At 38.7% G+C, this 20,302-nt stretch overlaps 1 protein-coding gene across 2 annotated transcripts in view; it reads left to right on the top strand.

Moving 5' to 3' along the window:
- Positions 1-20,302, top strand: part of vta1 (vesicle (multivesicular body) trafficking 1) — a 70,957-nt gene that overhangs the window by 28,187 nt on the left and 22,468 nt on the right. For both annotated transcript variants that reach the window (XM_062436657.1, XM_062436656.1), the window contains exons 3-5: positions 322-449; positions 8,344-8,419; positions 13,996-14,113. In XM_062436657.1, coding sequence (XP_062292641.1) covers positions 322-449; positions 8,344-8,419; positions 13,996-14,113 — 322 coding nt within the window. The remainder of the gene's footprint in view (positions 1-321; positions 450-8,343; positions 8,420-13,995; positions 14,114-20,302) is intronic.

The following is a 20,302-nucleotide window of genomic DNA, read 5'->3' as shown; positions in this document are numbered from 1 at the left end:
TAAACATTATTCTTACACAAATCACTGTAGCAGCCAGGCCTTCCTGCACGAGGAAGTCTGTCTATTAGAAAAGCTCAGTCTCAGCAGCTTGGGCCAATGTTTGTCATACGTGTGATAGACTTTCTTTTTGTGAATTACCGGAATCTCTTTAATGGAGTCGGAGAGAGCAAAGTTAGCGTGACACATAGAGACACAGTTGCAGCTTTCATTGGAAATACATCAGGTTGAGGTAAAGGAGAATTTTCCTGAAGTCTTTGTCACGTCATTCTGTTCCCTTCATCAAATGTTATCTTAGCTGATTTGAGATATTTTGTGTTGCAGATGAAGAAGGAGTTGAGTGACAGTGACTCCATCACTCAGGAGGTTGTTGGAAACGCTCACATTGAAAACTACGCCTTAAAAATGTTCATCTACGCTGATAACGAGGACAGAGGAGGACGATTCCACAAGTAAGAAACATGAATCCTCCTTTCCTTACCTCTCCCTTCCTACCATCTCCTCTCCTTTTCTATTTTTTCCTCTCCTTGCCTCTCCTCTCTTCTGTCCTTCCTTCTCCTCTCATCTACCCTCCTCTCCTTTTCTGTCCTCTCTTCTCCACTCCTCCCTTCTTCTCTCCTCCCTTCTCCTCTCATCTCCCCTCCTCTCCTTTTCCGTCCTCTCCTCTCCGCTCCTCCCTTCTTCTCTCCTCCCCTCTGCTCTCCTCTCCCCCTCTCATCTCGTCTCCCCTCCTCTTCTCGCTTCTCCTCTCTTCTTGTTTTCTACTCTCATCTCCTCTCCTCTCCTCCATTCTCCTCCATTCTCCTCCCCTCTCCTCTCCTCTTGTTTTCTACTCTCATCTCCTCTCCTCTCCTCCATTCTCCTCCCCTCTCCTCTCCTCTCTTCTTGTTTTCTACTCTCATCTCCTCTCCTCTCCTCCATTCTCCTCCATTCTCCTCCCCTCTCCTCTCCTCTTTTCTTGTTTTCTACTCCCATCTCCTCTCCTCTCCTCCTCCATTCTCCTCATCTCCTCTCCTCACCAAACCTCACTTCATATCTCTCCTCGCCTCTCCTCTCATATCGTCTCCCCTCCTTTTCTTGCTTCTACTCTCCTCTATTATCTTCTTTTCTCCTCTCCTCTCCTCATCTCCCCTCCTCTCCTCTCATCCCTTCTCCTCTCCTCCCTCTCCTCTCCTTCTCTCTTCTTTCCTCCCTTCTTCTCTCCTCTCCTTTCCTCCCTTCTCCTCTCCTCTCCTTTCCTTTCCTCTCTTCTCCTCTCCTCTTGTTTTCTCCTCTCCTCTCATCTCTCATCTATCTCTCCTCTCTCCTCTCTCTCCCCTCCTCTCTTCTCTTCACTCTTTGGAGACATTTTTTGTGAATGAAACTCACCCACAAACAGGCTAGAACATTATATGGACATTTTATATGTGTCAATGATCCTTAACATGAAATCTCAGGAGTGTTTAGCCCCTTATGAACAGGTGACATGCATCAAGCTGAAACCAGAAGTTACTACAACTTCAAGTAAAGAGAGTTTGTTGGAAGACTTTTATGAACAAACCTCACAGAGAAAGTTTAGCAGAAGCAAATGAAAATGTGAGAAAACTCCACCTGTGTGTGTGTGTGTGTGTGTGTGTGTGTGTGTGTGTGTGTGTGTGTGTGTGTGTGTGTGTGTGTGTGTGTGTGTGTGTGTGTGTGTGTGTGTGTGTGTGTGTGTGTGTGTGTGTGTGTGTGTGTGTGTTCAAAATGTCTTCACCTACATTTTCCCAGACTGTCGAGGGAACTGAAAACTTTTAATCTCTTGGGTCAAGTCAATTTTATTTGCATAGCCTAAAAATCAGTTACTTGTCTCGGAGGGTTTTACAATCCTCTACAAACTGTGCCAGAGAGTCACGGGGGCAGCAGGTCACTTTTTCCCCTCCGTAGCAGAAGAAAACGTAGCTGGTGTTTATTTAGGTCAGGAAACCACCTCAGCCAGTTTGCCTCCAGCTTGTTGATTTAATGAGTGTGTTTTTAAAATATTTTGATATCAAGAAAGTGTGATAAGAGTGTTTTTTCAGGAATTAACTGAAAACAGGAGTGTTTCTCCTGTAAACCGGGTGTGGTTTAAGTCATGTTAATAATGAAGTTCTGAAATACCAAAAATATAACTTTTAACCTTTTGAAATGGTCACGCTATTCTCCACTATCAGCACATTCCTTTCCATGGAAGCAGGGAAGAGTTTACAAAATACTTACAAAGAAGAAGGGAGGAAACACGTAATGGGCCTAGACACGCAGTCCCACTTTATTATTGTTTGTATGCCCAAATAATTCAAGTTTTAACTCAACATACTAAACAACAGAAGTAAAGAAAAGTTTCCTCCTCTGCTTTATATACTCATAATTACATAAAGCTGCACCTGATTTTCCATTTCAAACTTAATTAATATTTTAAATTTGATAATTGGAGGGTTTTTAATCATTAATAAATCCATCTGAAGCTCTCTGACAGATTATTTGAATCATCATATTTAATGAGAGTAGATATAAGTAATTGAACAAGTTGAATTAAAGGATTAGTTTCACTGGATAATTCACGATGTGTACATTTTCCTCCCGCTGTTCATTGATTCATTTCAGTCAACTTATCATTGTATTTCTGAAATATGATATGTGGAGTTCTTAAAAGGGCTCTTTTCCAGACAGGAAACATCTGGGAACAAAATAAATCCTCATAGGAGAAGGAATTTTTATATGTCTTGCACATGGTGTCCTCGAAGAAAGATGTCCTCCGTTCTTCTTCCTGAAGTTTCTCCATGTTTTGTTGTTTTTTTTTCACTTTTCTGTTCTTTTCTTTCCAGACAGAAATAAACATCTCTAAAATGTGAAATTAACTTGTGAGTATATAAAAATGGCTGTATTTGTTGATGGTTGACTTAAGATTACTTTCAAATGATGCATTTCATTTGCTACTGACTTTTTCTCAACATCTGTATACAGCTAAAGTAGTTGTTCATGTTTGTTAGTAGAGTGTAATGGGAAAAAGAAAGTTTGTGTTTCATGCATCTTCTCCTCCAGCCTCCCAATGATTATGAGAAATGTTACTCACACCTCCGCCCAGTTTCATAACAACACAACACAACACAACACACTGACCTCTCCCAGCCTACATGGGTCCCTTGTAATACCTGTAACACTCATGTCTGAAGTTTCCATCACAGTTATGTGTTTATGTCATTTTGAGACCGGAATCTGTAAAAATATACAGACTGTTATGTCGTCACTTTATGTTACCCTGCCTTTTTTTTTAGCTGTTTCATTGTATACAGGGATTCAACTCGGGGGCTGCTCAACTTTTCCACTGTATCATTAATAATTAAGGGTGCAGCCCTGGTTTTAATGCTGCTGAATTCACCATATAGTTATTCTTATTGTACATTATTTACATATTTTTTCAGATGTCAGACGATGAAAGCTATAACACTGTTAACCAGCAGTCATCACAAAGCTGCTGCCTACTGCACATAAAAATCAGTATTTTATGATCACATCATCATCTGACAAAACTGACAGAACAAAGATCAGCTGAATGTAAAGTGCATGATGATGGGTTGTCATATTCATGTAAAGATTTTTAAAAATGTTTCAAACAAACTCCAGCACACTATCTAACGTTCAATGATACATTTATTTGCAAAGTTTCAGTGCTAGACCTTCATCAGACTAATAATTTGTGACAATGAGAATCTTAAATAGGAGTGTCTGTAAGGCTGCAACCAATTACATTCCCCATGTGAAACAGGAAGTCATAAATACCAAACATCAATTTAGTATGTGACAGAGTCCAGTATCATACAAGAAGCTAGAAAAGTAAAACGCTCTGTATAGTAACAATCATAAACATACCTCAACAAAAATGTAAAGTAACAATAATGAATTCATCTCTATTCTGTCGAGACTGCATATTTAAACCCTGACATACTGTTTATAGTTTCCCTTCATAATTAGTCTCTATACATCATTTCTGAACGCTTTCAGAGACCATTAACTCTTCGTTAATCGAAAAAAAACATTTATGGTCCCACTATATAATGGTCCAACGTTATCTAACACAGGAGAATAATAATTTATGTAAATAAACTTTTTTTTTTAATGAATATGGGTCAAACTTTTAACAAAAATGTGTATCAGATGCACAAAAATGTTTTAAAAAGTTTTAATTTGTGTATAGTCTGAATCACATTAGGATAACTCATCAAATATCTGGCTAAAAGAAAAGTTTATAAGGTGTTTTTGTTCCCTCTCAAATGTCAAAATGGGTCAAATTAGACCCTGAACAGAATGTGAGGGTTAAATGAAATAGATCCCTATAAATAGATCCCACAGATCCCAAGAGGTAATTGCAGTAAAATGCACATATTTAAGAGGTTACAGCTTATAGTTTTCTAATGGTTTTCCCATCATGAAGCCCACAGGGACAGTGTATCACATATTTGGATGTACAAGTGATGCAATGTTTTTGCCTGTGTGGGGATTGTGAGAAATGATTAGTTTTCCTTGTCTTATTGCAAATGGGGATTCAAGTGTGTTTGTGTTACTCGACTGGAGCTTTTCGTGTAGTAGAAATCAGAGCGGACCAATTTATCCCTCATGTTTTATGCCCTTTCATTCGCAAGTAGAGCTGGATCTTGAAAAATGGAAGAGAGTTTATGTCAGACTTTAAGATTTGCCAGTAGAGTGGACAGAATAATGGATTGAAACGCATGATGGATATTTTCTTTTGTTTCAGAATGAGTGCAAGCTTTTTTGAAGGCCAACTCATATGTTTGACAAATCCACTGTGATGAGTATCCCCGCTGTGCACATCTATTTTTCATATCCGCAGCCTTCTCCATCAAGTCCTCTGTGGAATGACAGATCCCTCTCTATTTTAAAAACTGACTGATAGGGAGACCCTTTTTTTTAAAAGCAAGTAGCTGTGAAAAGCTGTAGACAGAAATATGATGTTTCGTAAATGTCAGTGTTGTAATTACGAAGCCTCACTTTTTCATCTCCAACTTTTTCACCACTGTATTATTTCACCACCTAAAGCACATCCACTTTTAATAAGAATTTAATATTTTTTTTGACCCAACCTGCCCAATCCGTAGATTAACCCTAGTGTCCACGGATGGAACTGCAGTCTGCATCACTGCTGTCCAGGTACAGGCTGTGTTTGATAAGTGTCTGAGGCTTAGATTATAGCAAAAAAAAGATGACAATAATATAAAGAAGTCAACTCAGTGTTTTAGTTAATATACTCACTCACAGATAGGGTAGTGTTTTGTTTAACCGGTGCCACATATTTGTGAGGGAATCGATGGACCAATACCACAGGAACTTTTTAGGTCTGGTGCTGAGTATCTGGCCAGTGATAGCAGCTATAGTAACAGCATGAGAAGAAATGCTCCTTTGTGCTCGGTTCAGTTTGTCATTTGCTAAGCAATGGTTTAGAATAAATTAATACATTTTTTAAATTATATACAAAATACCTTTTTATATTGTCCAGCAGAAGATCTCATTACCTACTGTCCTTGGGCTGATGGGACGTCATTAGTCTCGAACCCTCTTCACAATAAAGAAAATCTAATTCTGATTCAAAAGTCCAGCTTCTATGTTTAGCATCTTCAAGATAAGAGTATTTCCTGATGAAAAGAAATGGTAGAGTCTTGATTTATGTTTTTGTAGGATCTGGCATTCAAAAAATTGAGAAGGAATTTCATGGCTATATTTCTCAGCATCTTGAATACAAATACCACCACCTTTTATAAGCTGGTTTGATAAAGCTTTTATCGTTCATTTGTTCATTTAAGTCACAAAAACATAGCTTTTTCAACTGGAGTGATATCTGGTCATTGATAATTACTTTGAGGAAATATTAATTACCGTGCCCTTGAGTTGCTGCGTTTCCACAGCCGGCATCAAGGTGCTTGGATTGTACGTTTACCCCGCTTGCATTCTTTAAGACGGCTTCTCATTATCATAAACTGTATGCCTGGTGATGATCTAGCATCATCATATTCAGAATAAATATCTCATTGCAAGGTTGACAGTGTGTCAGAGTTTGTTTGCGACTTTTGATCCATTCATACCTTTTCTACACTCCTCTCTCCTGAAATAGATGTGCAAAATTCTGAAAAAAGCATCTGTTGCCATTTGAACCAGCTGCAAACACGTACTCAATAGGCTGTAAAACAAGAAAAATAACATAAAAACAACTCTGAACTACAGTATATGAGAAATGTCACTGCTGCAAGTGAGCCAGATCCTGTGGATACAGGGAGTTATATTTTATTTTTTGGATTAACAAGTATCACAACAGGAAAATTAGTTTCCTCTCCCCCGTCAATAAGTGTGAGCAGCTTGTAGCAGGTTGTGGAGGATGAATAGATGCAGGCGACAGGTTCTCTGGAGATGTTTGTGTTGTAAATAACAGCTCAGAAGCTCTCTGTTTCCAGCAGGTACATTAAGCAGGATTGGGTAATATTTCTGTTCCGCTGAAGGGGGAACACAAACAGCCTGCGGTTTTATGAGAAGCAGCGGTCTGCACTAACAGGACTCAGGCTTCAGGGGTGTGTTATGTCACCACTGGATAAACACACACACACACACACACACACACACACATAGTCAACACACAGTCACATACAACATAACAACAAGTAAACATGGAAGCACACACGTACACATTCACGTAGTCTGGCACACACATGTTGAGGCACAGAGGTGAATGTTTATGGGAAACTTTGGTGGAATAAGAAACTTCCTCCAACATGTTGAGGCCACTGCTCAGTAGCTCACACAGCAGGACACAAGGAACCCTTTCATATTCCTTACCTTCACTGTGTGACTGTGTGTGTGTGTGCGTGCGTGTGTGTGTGTGTGTGTGTTGTGATGGGAAATGACCTCTAACCAAGTGCCGGTAAATCTGGGCTGTGGTTGCTCAGTTTTTTATTTCCAAACCAGAAAACCTCATTCAGTAGTTAAACTAATTTACTGAATCAGTTACTTAAAGGGAAAAATTCACTGCTGTGAGTATGGTGATTTCTTAAAAACCACCAGTATGCATTGCTCATGTCCCGTCCAATCAGATCGACTGACTCTACTAAAGTTATGTTTATGAGCAGTACTATATCGAGGGTTATTTCCATTTACAAAATGTTCTTCTTCAGCGAGTCTGGATTATATATTATATAATATACCGAATATTATCAGCTGATATTGGCCTATCACAGATATATACCAATAATCGTTAAAGTTATATTGGGAGCATTTAATGTATATTTGTTCCTCTTTCTTAATTCAAGTTAAATATATATTTCCCCTTTATTTGTTGTTTTTTGTTTGTTTATGTATTTAGTTATAGTTATTTATTAAATTATTAAATTCCCAGTGAAGTTGACTGTTGCACTGATGTCATTTTTACACTAAAGTTTATTGTCAAACTGTAAAATGTCATACCTTTATTATATCTCTTTGTTTGATAACTACATTTAAGGGATCAATGCAAAAAAATGTATGTTTTATACATAAAATTATCGGCTGACATGTTGATGAATCAACTATCGGTCGGGCCCTAGTCTGGATATATCGCACCAGTGTCACCTTTTCTTTGTCGGTAGCGTAACATTATAGAGAGTGTTTTGGGAGACGCACCCTAACCAGACTTTGAAGACACTACTTGTAAAAATGAGGAAACATAGTTTAAGGCTGTTCTCTAAAGGCCGATGGATGATGCGTTTTTCGTTACCTAGCAGACTTTTGCCAGCAAATTTGGGGGAGCTCTGGGTGCAGACAACATGGAGGAAGTTAAATATTGTTCATTTTCATATACTACCCACATTATAATGATACAATGCTAGTTGAAGACTGCTTTATGGTAGTATTTACATAAAACTTAGAGCATCATTTGGACTGGTTTTCTCCCTGTTGGTGGAGATGGGATGATTTTAACATTACCTCAGTCAGTGACTTTAATCCTGTCCCTTTTTGTATGTGGCTCATTTTTCACCCCCACCCCATTTATAATTACAGAAAATCCCAAATTGAATGACTTTTTAAGCTGGAACTTTTCCTTCTACTGTATTTTATCAGCTGAGTGTAACATGTGGCTTGTTGACATATGTTTTTGCATCATACCTTGCTGAAACTCTGAACTGATGAACTAAAAGTTTTGTTTGTTTTTCTTTCTCTCTCCTCCCTCTCCCCATATCTTACTTCTCGTTTCCCTTGAAATTTCTAAACCCTCCCTCTCTCGACCTCTAAAAATCCCCTCCCTTGCTCCCTCTCATCTCCCATCTTTGTTTCTTTCTGTCCTCCTCCTCTGCCTTGTCTTTTTTCCCTCAGGAACATGATCAAGTCCTTCTACACATCCAGTCTGCTGCTGGATGTCTTGTCTGTGTTTGGGGAGTTGTCAGAGGAGGTAAGATAAAGGCCTGGTTGGGAATCACAAGTCTGATCTCTGTAAACTCTTTTAAGAGATAAAAATCAACCAAAAACAGATTTACAACAAAACATAGATTACAGTGAGGGATCCGGATAAGACAGGAAGTCAGATAACGTATTAAAGGATACAGCTGGCTTCATTCTATCTTTTTAAAATGATCTAGAAATCCCCGAAGACACCCAAAACCAACAAACATTTATCCTGTTAACAGACATTGTCTGTAGGCAAAGCACAGATTTTGTATCTGTATCTGGATAAAAACTAAAACAGAAAAGAGACCAACAGCGTATTAACTTGAATGTAAGATGATTTAAAGGCCTTCTGAACGTCATTCAATGTACTAGTCTGATTGATATTGAGTTTTTAAATATCATACCAGTATCAGTATTTCAGTGGGATCTGATAAATGGACTGCACAGGATGAAAAAAGGTGCATAGACATAAGTAGTAAATCTAAAACAATAAGTACATGAAATCCATGCAGAGATTAAATATACGATGATGCAAGCTACCATGCAAGGCACTGGTCTAATTTGGGGTCACGGTTTTGCTCAAAACATGTTTTACATCTTTATTTAGTCTGGTTGAACGGGGACTCTTGTTAGTTTTCTTTCCTTGACCAATCAACTGGACATATTCCCTTTAGAGGAAGTGGTCTCTGGCCGCTTAATTAATACATTCTGTGGTGCCTCATTTGGTGGGAACATGATCCAAACTCCATCTGACTGACTACAAGGTTGCAAGCTGGTGTGCTTCACATGCTGGGATGCAGATATGTCATAATAACAGTTGCTAGCAGCTATCACATGGTTGATCTATGGATGTAAGAGAGCTGATACGATACCACTGTCAGTTTTTCCCCTGTGGCTATTTGTTGTTCACTCTCGCTTCAGACACATCTGACCAATGAGAGAAGAGTTGCCGTCATTATCATCTGCCTTTTAGTGATGCCTTTTGTTTCGCTTGATTGAGAAACCCTAACCAAAGACTAAACACAAGATTACCAACTCATCCACTGATTCTGATTAGGTTGACTAGGTTTGTTTAACATCTTGGTAAAAAAAAAAACACTGGGGATTTAACTATTATTTGTCTGTACACTGGCATCAATAAACTTTATGAGAGACCAAATCCAGAAATCCAGCCTTTCACTTTGTATCTATGTGTGAACCCACATTTACACCTCAGCTTGGACCTTCTAGAGGGCCTCTAATAGAGAATTTCAGGCTATGATCCAATATTTTGGAGATAATCAATTCAGATATATGCCTAATAACTAAGCCATGATGAATAGTAAATCTTAAAATCCATTAATAACTACAAAAAGATACAATAATACAGATAATGTGATCCCTCCTTCTAGCTCTAGTTGGAAATCTTGGTGCATAATTTTGAATCCAACCCTGTAAGTTTTCCACATGTGGTAGTTCAAGTTCCTCTTTGAATGCTGGCAAAAAAACAACCTTAAACCTGGCTGTCCTACAAAACAGAAAGCAGCAACACGTTATCAACACTGTTTCAGCAGAGAGCCATATATGCACCATTGTATCACTCTGGCTGTCGCAGTGCTGAATCACTGCAGACAAAGGCAGCGTTGACTATCTGGCCTCACTGCTCATGGCTGTGATTATCACTCTCCACCACCAGTCAATGAGCCCTGACAGAGGCCAATGTCAGGCTAAACCTTCTACATTCAAATGTTTACTGGGTATGTACTTGTGGCTCTTTACTGGAGGCTGTAGAGAAAATAGGTCCAACCACTGGTCAAATGATAGCAAGCTGGCAATCGATCTAGCCCTTGTTGATTCTAGCAGTGACTTTGGGCACTAACTGATCATTATCTGGAATCCTGATCAATTCACAGGATCAGTTCAGCTTTTATAAAAAAAGTCAAGTGAGTGTCCTAGTTTGTAGCCTATAGTGTGTCAACGTACCAGTCAGTGTTTTGAATAGACAAAGATATTACATCAGGTGACAAACACTGTTTTTATTTGTGACTGTTCTTTTTGGGGATTTAGTTTTAGTTTCTCTCTCTTTTTAGCTAGGTTGCTACGAATATGTCCAAAGATTGTGGTTCAAATACTGAAGTCAAGTTGTCAATAATGCATGTTGTACTAAAGGATGTTGTGTCTAGCTGGCAGCTTTACATAGCCCTCTCATGTTTTATTTGGAAAATACCATTTTTGGACATCCAATAGAAGGTTTCCCACATGCTAAATTTAACAGATTAGTGAACTGTTTCCAAGCCAATCCTATTATAGCATGTTGTTGTTGTTCATGGTTTAAGCCACACAAACCCAAATGTGTGTGTTTTACGATATAAACTACATCTAGACAGATACATCTGCCAATATAAGCTTTTTGCAGATATATCACTATCAGTATATATGTTGGTACACTCTTTACAGTTGCTACTAACGACTATATTCATTATCGATTAACCTACCATTTAATTTCTCAATCAATCGATTTTTCTTGTGGTCTGTAAAATGTTGGTAAATTGTGACATTTATCCATCACAAGTTAATAGAGCCTGGGGTTACTTTTCAGAATGTCTTGTTTTGTCTGACCAACAGTACAAACCTCAAATAATCAGTTTATTATGAAGGAATAGTATGAAAACCAGGAAAAATGTGCATTTGTGAAGCTAGAGCCTTTGAGTATTTGCTTAAAAATTTTTCAAATTATTACTTGATTATCAAAATTGTTACTGATTAATTTACTTTAAACTGACCGATTGATTGACCAACTACTCGTGGCAGCTCTTCATACCTCCCAATCCTGGCCGAAATCATGTAGTATTTTTTGTGAGTCACTCTTCTTTGTAAAATGTTGTAATGGTAACGTTAAGCCTCTTATTCTTCCAAGGCGTGGAGTCATATCACAGCTGCTATTCTTCCTATTAGAAATGACTACTTTTGGCCACTTGTTTTTACAGTATGACCGAGCCTAAACAAACACAGCCTTACCAGAGAACGGACCTCAGCACTCCACTATGTCATTGTTTCTTTGCTGCTACTGAAAACATGGCACTTATCTGGTAGAAGCAGGAATTTCTCCATTCAATCTTATCAGCTTCATGTCACTGTGAATTTGCTGCCCTCGCCTCTCTTTGCCTCTTCAATTCTTTTAAGCTTTCAAACATCCTGCCTGTTCAACCCACTCAGAGTTACCACCGTTACCCCACTTAACCCCCGGCCACTTCTACCCCTAGCCTGTCACTATTGGTGGAAGAAGTACTTACGTCCTCTACTTAAGGAAAATTACCAATACAGCATTGTTAAAACATTTCATTACTAGTAAAAGAACTGCATGAAAAATCTCACGTAAGAAAAAGTACTACAGCAGAATGAGTGATGTAGTTAAACTATTACAGTAAAAGTACTGCAGTATTATAGTGATGTAGTATGCAGTATTACAGTAAAAGTACTGCAGTATTATGAGTGATGTAGTTAAACTATTACAGTAAAAGTACTGCAGTATTATAGTGATGTAGTATGCAGTATTACAGTAAAAGTACTGCAGTATTATGAGTGATGTAGTATGCAGTATTACAGTAAAAGTACTGCAGTATTATGAGTGATGTAGTATGCAGTATTACAGTAAAAGTACTGCAGTATTATGAGTGATGTAGTATGCAGTATTACAGTAAAAGTACTGCAGTATTATGAGTGATGTAGTATGCAGTATTACAGTAAAAGTACTGCAGTATTATGAGTGATGTAGTATGCAGTATTACAGTAAAAGTACTGCAGTATTATGAGTGATGTAGTATGCAGTATTACAGTAAAAGTACTGCAGTATTATGAGTGATGTAGTATACAGTATTACAGTAAAAGTACTGCAGTATTATGAGTGATGTAGTATGCAGTATTACAGTAAAAGTACTGCAGTATTATGAGTGATGTAGTATGCAGTATTACAGTAAAAGTACTGCAGTATTATGAGTGATGTAGTATGCAGTATTACAGTAAAAGTACTGCAGTATTATGAGTGATGTAGTTAAACTATTACAGTAAAAGTACTGCAGTATTATGAGTGATGTAGTATGCAGTATTACAGTAAAAGTACTGCAGTATTATGAGTAATGTAGTATGCAGTATTACAGTAAAAGTACTGCAGTATTATGAGTGATGTAGTATGCAGTATTACAGTAAAAGTACTGCAGTATTATGAGTGATGTAGTATGCAGTATTACAGTAAAAGTACTGCAGTATTATGAGCGATGTAGTATGCAGTATTACAGTAAAAGTACTGCAGTAATATGAGTGATGTAGTTAAACTATTACAGTAAAAGTACTGCAGTATTATGAGTGATGTAGTATGCAGTATTACAGTAAAAGTACTGCTGTATTATGAGTGATGTAGTATGCAGTATTACAGTAAAAGTACTGCAGTATTATGAGCGATGTAGTATGCAGTATTACAGTAAAAGTACTGCTGTATTATGAGTGATGTAGTATGCAGTATTACAGTAAAAGTACTGCTGTATTATGAGTGATGTAGTATGCAGTATTACAGTAAAAGTACTGCAGTATTATGAGTGATGTAGTATGCAGTATTACAGTAAAAGTACTGCAGTATTATGAGCGATGTAGTATGCAGTATTACAGTAAAAGTACTGCAGTATTATGAGTGATGTAGTATGCAGTATTACAGTAAAAGTAGTGGTTTGGTCCCTCTGACTGATATATTATTATTATGACATCATTAGATTATTAATACTGAAGCATCAGTGTTAGAGCAGCATGTTACTGTTGTAGCTGTATTTTTGGGTTCTGGATTGTTTGTCGTACAAAAGAAGATATTTCCATACATCTTCTTGAGCTGTGAAAAATAATTGTTGACATTCTAAACTATTTTCTGAGAATTTAATAACTAAACAACTGACTGATTATTCGTGGGGGAAAAATCATTAGAGATAAATCCATAATGATATTGACTCGTCCTAACCCCAACATCAATTTTTACAAAAACTAAACCTAAAATTGATCCTTGTTTCAAACCTTGTCCCAAATGATTTCTTCTTAAACCCACCTTCTGAAATCATGCTCTATGCTGACGTCCCCTACCCTCCTCTTCAATTAGGCTGTTTCTAATAGACTACTCAATCGAACACTGCTCTGAAAAATTACCCCACTCTATTATTCCCAACCAACTTACTGGGTAATAGCCATCAACTAACACCTACCCCTTACTCTGTGTCACTCTTACAACTTCTACTCTTCATCAAATGCCCCTTACTACATTTAAGGGTTAAGGATTTACATTTACCCTCAACCTTGTGCCCCCTGTCCATGGATTTCTGGCACAACTTACTGGAGAAGGGAAACTTCATTGTTAGACCATGTTTTTCGCCTTGTGGCCTTTTCTAAGTTCAGCATGTACCCACTCCCCACCCACTGACCTATTACATACTTTCTTTCCCTCTTTTTAAAACAAAATCACCCCTACTCTCTACAAACCACCATCCTGTTTAATTAATATTCACCTTTATGTCTCTTTCCCCCCCACCCTGTTCTTTATCCCAACTTCCACTGCACCTCTACCAGAACATCCAGCACAGGAAGTATGCCCGCTGGAAGGCCACCTACATTCACAACTGCCTGAAGAACGGAGAGACGCCTCAGTCCGGTCCCATCGGCATGGACGACGATGAGGAGGACGAAGGTGGGACACACTGATATGGCACACACACACATACACATCAATGTTAAACCCACCGCTTTCTTTCCTGAGCTTGCTCTTTTGAGAACACTAAGGCCAACTTCCTTTGTTGACTGGGTTTGTGTGTGTGTGTGTGTGTGTGTGTGTGTGTGTGTGTGTGTGTGTGTGTGTGTGTGTGTGTGTGTGTGTGTGTGTGTGTGTGTGTGTGTGTGTGTGTGTGTGTGTGTGTGAGAATCTCGGCTCCGTATTGTGTGCCTTATCAGTCCTGGGCCTGTTGCAGGAAAGCCCTGCAGTAGAAACCGGAGACGCGGGAGATTGGAAGTGTTTGGAGAGTAGATTAGTCATGTAATGCGTTCTGACGTCTCCAGTATGTTTGTGCTTATGTGTGAAAGAGAGAGGTGGTGAAAATAATCAAATCTGAGCAAGAAATTGGGTCTTTTTATATGTGTGCAGGACCTCAGTGTGTGTTAATTTGTGTGAGATTGGGCTGATATTTATTTTATTCTCCTCTGTTCCCTTCATATCCAGCACGGATCAACTCTGTCCCTGACCTTTGTTACATTGAAAAACCCTGGCCGGGCTTGCACCATAAAACATAACCTTTGGGAGAAAGAAAGCATGGGAAACACCACTAGATCCCGAAGAGATTGAATTAATTAATTAGACAACAGAATGGCCATTGCAGCCTTTTTAAAGTTCAACGTGCTCTGAGAAGCATGCGGTGGGAAAAAATATAGCTGCCACAGGCGCCGTTTCCTCCTAAAGTTCAGCATTTTAGCAGCAGACATCAGATTTGCAACAGTTTAGGACCTCCAAATGATAGTTTTCTGGTCAAGTGGCTGCTTGAGTGGACCAAATTGCCAACCATCCTCATAGCATACCAGCATTTGTCTTTTGGCAGGTGGTAATTCAGTTTGATGGGTTGAAACCTAAAGTCCACTGAAGTGGTCTTAGAAGTGTTTTTAATTTCTGCAGACCTGAAATCATTAATACGTCTCTTTTTAATCCGTGGTGCTGTCTTGGATACTGACACAGGCGAGCCTAACCTTTTCATCTTTTTATATTTTATTCTGTGATTCACAGAATAAAACAACTGCAAAGGGCTTAGCTTTATTTATGGTTTTTCCACATGTTCTCTTTCTCATATTTCTCTTATATATATGGATCGAGTGAGCATTCCTTTTTTTTTTTTTTTTTTTTTTTTTTAAAGATTTTCTCTGGCATAGACGCCTTTATTTGAAAGTAGAGAGACAGGAAATTACGGGAGAGAGAGGGGGGTGTGACATGCAGAAAGGTCCGCCGGCCGGGACTCGAACCGGGGTCCACTGCGTACATGGCATGCGCTCTTAACCACTCGACCACCTGCGAGCCGAGTGAGCATTCCTATGTATTTTGTGCGTTTTGAAGATTTTAATTATGTTCCCGTTACCTAACTTTCCATGCAGAGTCAGGCTGGTTTTCAAACATTATAGTGTGAGTATCGGCCAACAACACGTGTAGTGTTGTGTATCAACAAACTGTGAAGTATCATAGGTGGATAATGTTACATGTTCTTTAATCAACTCTTTCTTAATCCCACCCAATATCAGTTTCTTTTACTCACTTTATTTAGTTACAATCTGGACCTTCATTGGGAGAAATTCATTTGGTTTTCAAGATCCAGCTGAATTTACAGTATTCAGACAGCTTAACCATGTGTACAAGATGGACAGACTCTTGGCCCTAGAAATGAAACATGCAAACATGTCAGACCTAAAATATGAAGAGGTCTGTCTTGCTCTGGAGCTCATTGTCAATATATCATGAAAGCCTTTTTATTGGTTTGTGTTTAACACCTGGGTAAGCTAACCTACCTTTTGAATAAAGGTTGTAGCTTGTACAGTAGGTGTAATGTTTCTCATAATCTCAACTCATCTTATTTACTAGACTAGTACAAACATAAAAAGTCCCAATTTAAAACAGACTTCTTGCAGGTTATGTAATGTTTGATTACTGCAAGCTGGAGCAATTTGTCTCTTTTTATGGTTTTAGAGTTTGTCTTCAGATGCAATTGTTCACTGACATCTGTTTTGATATTAGGAATATTAGTATTTAGTATTACGCTGAATCCCCCAGGAGAAGATGTTATCTTTGATCGATTTCACTCATTACCTCAGATCTTATCTCTAATTGAGGAGTCAGAGAATTTTAATTTCAGACACAAGTGAAATGTGGATAGTGTAAAAGAGACTGCAGCTCAGTGTAATGACTTTAAAAGACACAGAAAAGCTGCCGGAGCGTTACAGTCTATCAGCCATCAGTACACCAGTGAATCATGTGAATATTCTCATAATTCCATCACTCTAGTGACTTCAGCTACGAGTAGAAATGATACCGGATCGCATGGGATTCCGCAGCATCTGGACTCATTTTCAGATTGCACTGCGAGGGCTAGAAGTTGCGTCAAAGTCCGATCAGAAAGACACACGACCAAACAAGACGTGAACACCTACAGTATGTTCCTGTTCCCTGGAGAGGAAACTCTAAACGTATTTTTTATGTCAGTGAACTGATGTTGACACATTCCTCGCTGAAATAAAGGCCATCTGCTGGACCACGCCCACTTGCTCCGCTACATACGTGTGCGTGTGTGTATTTGACCCAAACATCTTGCCGGCTCACCCATGACATCACCTCGAGGAGCCCTCAGCTGCACATGCATGTTCAGTAAACACAGAGTTTCTTTCCCCCTTAAGTCTGTCTTTTATTCTTTCCTTCTCATGTCTTTCACGCCATGTGTTTCCCCTCCCAGTGTGCATTGGGGTCTCTGTGTCAGTGATGAAATCATGCCAGCGCCTCCAGCACTCTCAGCTGATATCATCCACCCAGCATGTGTGTGTGTTTCCCCGTAGCAGGATTTTATCAACATTTCAGCTCTTGTCAGTTCAACACCAAAGAATGGAGGCTCTGAGCAAGTGTGTGTGTGTGTTTGTTTTTCCGTCTTAAATTATAATCCCAGATGTTTTTCGCTTTTGATTTGTTGTGTGCGATAAAGAGAGAGAGCACATCTGTAACTCCATCAGCAATACATTCCTCTCTGACATGATCACTTCAGATTGTTGTTTTCGATAATCCCGTACACACAAACAGTATTCTGATGGGTCGCAGTCATTTTTGTGGTCTGCTAGTGGATTTTTTACTGCCGCAGAAAGTCTCTACGACACTTCAGGGTGCAGATGTCGATCACTAATTTGGCCAAGCTCTCAATTGGAGGCTGCTAAACATTTTATAGACTTATTGACTGATTAATTCACTAACTAATGTACTAACTGACTATCTGACTAGCTGACTAATTAACTCACAGACTAACTGATTCACTCACTCTCTTACTGACTGACTAAATTATTAACTAACCCACTAAATTATTAACCGTCTTACTGACTTTCTGACTGACTAAGTAACTCACAAACTAATTCTCTGACTGACTATTTCACTAATTGACTTACTGACAAACTGAGTATCTCACTAGCTGACTAACTCACAAACTAACTCTCTGACTAAATGACTAAATCATTAGCTGTTTATCTGACGTACTAACTTATTGACTGACTGGCTGACTAATTCACTAACTAATTTACTAACTTACTAAGTAACTAACTGACAAACTGACTATCTCAATATCGGATTAACTGACTTACTAACTCTCTAACTGACTAAATAATGAACTGACTAACTTTATCACTGGCTCACTGACCAACTGATCCACTAACTATCTTACTGACTGACTCAATTATTAACTGATTAACTGACTTACTGACTATCTGACTAAGTAACTCACAAACTAACTCTCTGCCTAACTGACTATTTCACCAACTTACTGACTGTTTGACTGACTGACTGACTGACTAAGTCATATACTAACTGTCTGACTAACTAATTTACCAACTGATTCACTAATGAATTAACTGATTATCTGACTTACTCACTTACAAACTCACAAACTAACTATCTGACTAACTGGCTATTTCACCTACTGACTAACTTATTGACTGACTGACTTAAATCAATGGTGGTGCCAGACTGCTCATACCGTCCTGATTTGTTCAGATTTCATTTGACATGCAGACGTTTTAGATCGGCGAACCACATGATATTAAAACAACACCCACATGCTGATCGAGCAAAGTGTAAAAAATACATTCTTCTTAAATAATGAGGCCAACTTGCCACTTTTTGTTTCTACATCTTCACATTCTTAGTTTTTGTCAGCACCACGCTGCTCTGTCGGACCGGCGTCTGTCAGCTGGTCGCTGCTCTGTAGCAGCAGGCGTTGGACACTGCAGTGATACCAGCTGAAGTAGGTTAATTAATCTCTGGAGAGCAGTATGACACGCACAGTTTCACACTCACCCTCACACAAATATACCAGTGGTAGTTACAGAAAGACCATTGTCTCACAGAAGCTCTGGCTTGACTTTCCATTGGCTGGGAGGGGGACGTGTTAAGCAAGAGGAAAGGAATGGATGGAGGGAGGGAAAGGGGTGGAGGATGGTGGGTGGGGGGTGCAGAGAGAGAAAACAGCTTCCACTGCTAAGTTGTAAAAATATAAAGGATGTGTTCTCTGACCCAGAATTCAGGAAAACGTATTAAAAGGCATCTTAAATCTCCCATATGTTCCAGTCGGATGCAGTGAGAGTATGAAAATGCGAGAGAGACGGATGAGTTTGAATGAATTTGGCTTTTTAGACAAAGAGTGGTTCATAAATATAATTTAATTTACTTACTGTGAAGCCCCTTGATAGAATCTGACTGACCGGTGAATAAATATCTAACTGGCTGACTGACAAACTAAACTAAAGGGACTCATGTAGGAACCATTTGTAGAAACAGACTCTTGATCAGCAAATACAAGAGATTTAAGAGAATTAGTGCCAGTTTCTTTGAGGTATGAAGACCTGTCGAATGAACTTCAGTAAGCCAAAACCATCATTATTAATTCATGTTTTAGTCTGAATTAGTTTTGAGTTTAAATATACTAAATATGAGTGTATTAACAGTGTGGACATGTGATTTAACATCAATTTACTTTTTTTCTCTTGAGGTACGAACTAAATTACCAGACCTGACGTTAACAGACAGTCTGACTTTCTGTGCAGGGGTAAAAAAACCTGAAATCATAATTTCTTCATCTGAATAAATTCGGATTGGTTTAATTAACATATCAAGACCTTTAATATGGCAATTTAATTGGTGGATGATTGGTAAGTAAGGAAAAATTGGATGATTAGTAAGGATGCTTTTGTAGGTGTTTAGTGTCATTCTAACAGTATCCTTAAAAATACAGATACAGAATGAGATGCCGTTCCTCACAGGACCAGGTCATAATACATATAGATAAAATGTATGACACAGTAATATAAGACTTCAAAAGAAATATAAGGGCAGTAAAACAGACCTGAGTTAAATTGCAAGATATTCTTTCTACATGTACGACATTTTGCAGCTCACATAAAGTTTCTGGCAGAAATGAGCCTCCAAATGGCAGCTGATTAGCTCCTGACTGACTGAGTGAAAGAACCAAACTAAGCAGAGCTCAGAAGTCATTGTTAAGAATGCCCTTTGGCAAGAGGCGCAGCCACTAATTGTCCCTGAGGAGCTGCTCAGTGTCCAGCAGCTCAACATACTGTGAATCATCCTTCCTGCTGCTGCTGTAAACAAAAAGGGACAGGAAGCTGACTTTTATTCACCAGCCACTTTGGGTATTATATCAACTAAATGAGATTTTAACAGTGGTATAAAACCTCCAAATGATGTTTTTTACCTCCACAGTGGTTAGTACACCAGCATCCGAGGATATACAGCATTCATTAGTTGGCTGCTGGTGGTTCCCCTTTCTGCCTTTTATGCTTTTTTTCTGGTGCGGATCTATAAATAAGGTGGTTGGGATGTTCAGATGGCAGGTCATTATTATTCTGTTATTGTGTGTTTGCACTTAGCACCTACACTGTCATTAGTGTTACTGAAGGGTGCAAAAAGGGGCTTTTTTGTGCTATTGTTTGTCAGTCATACTGGAAATGGTAAGAGAGTCACAATGATTTGCACACACTCACGCACATGGACACATCATCTGTTAAGCAGCCATCTTTGAGAAGTCTGATGTTAATGATCTTTTAATGTGTGTATACCTCCATCCATTTCCACCTCTGTTATTGT

The sequence above is a fragment of the Scomber scombrus genome, chromosome 17, assembly GCF_963691925.1.
Source record: "Scomber scombrus chromosome 17, fScoSco1.1, whole genome shotgun sequence".
NCBI lineage: Eukaryota > Metazoa > Chordata > Actinopteri > Scombriformes > Scombridae > Scomber > Scomber scombrus.
The sequence above is the reverse complement of the archived record's forward strand: the minus strand, read 5'-3'. Positions and strand labels throughout refer to the sequence as shown.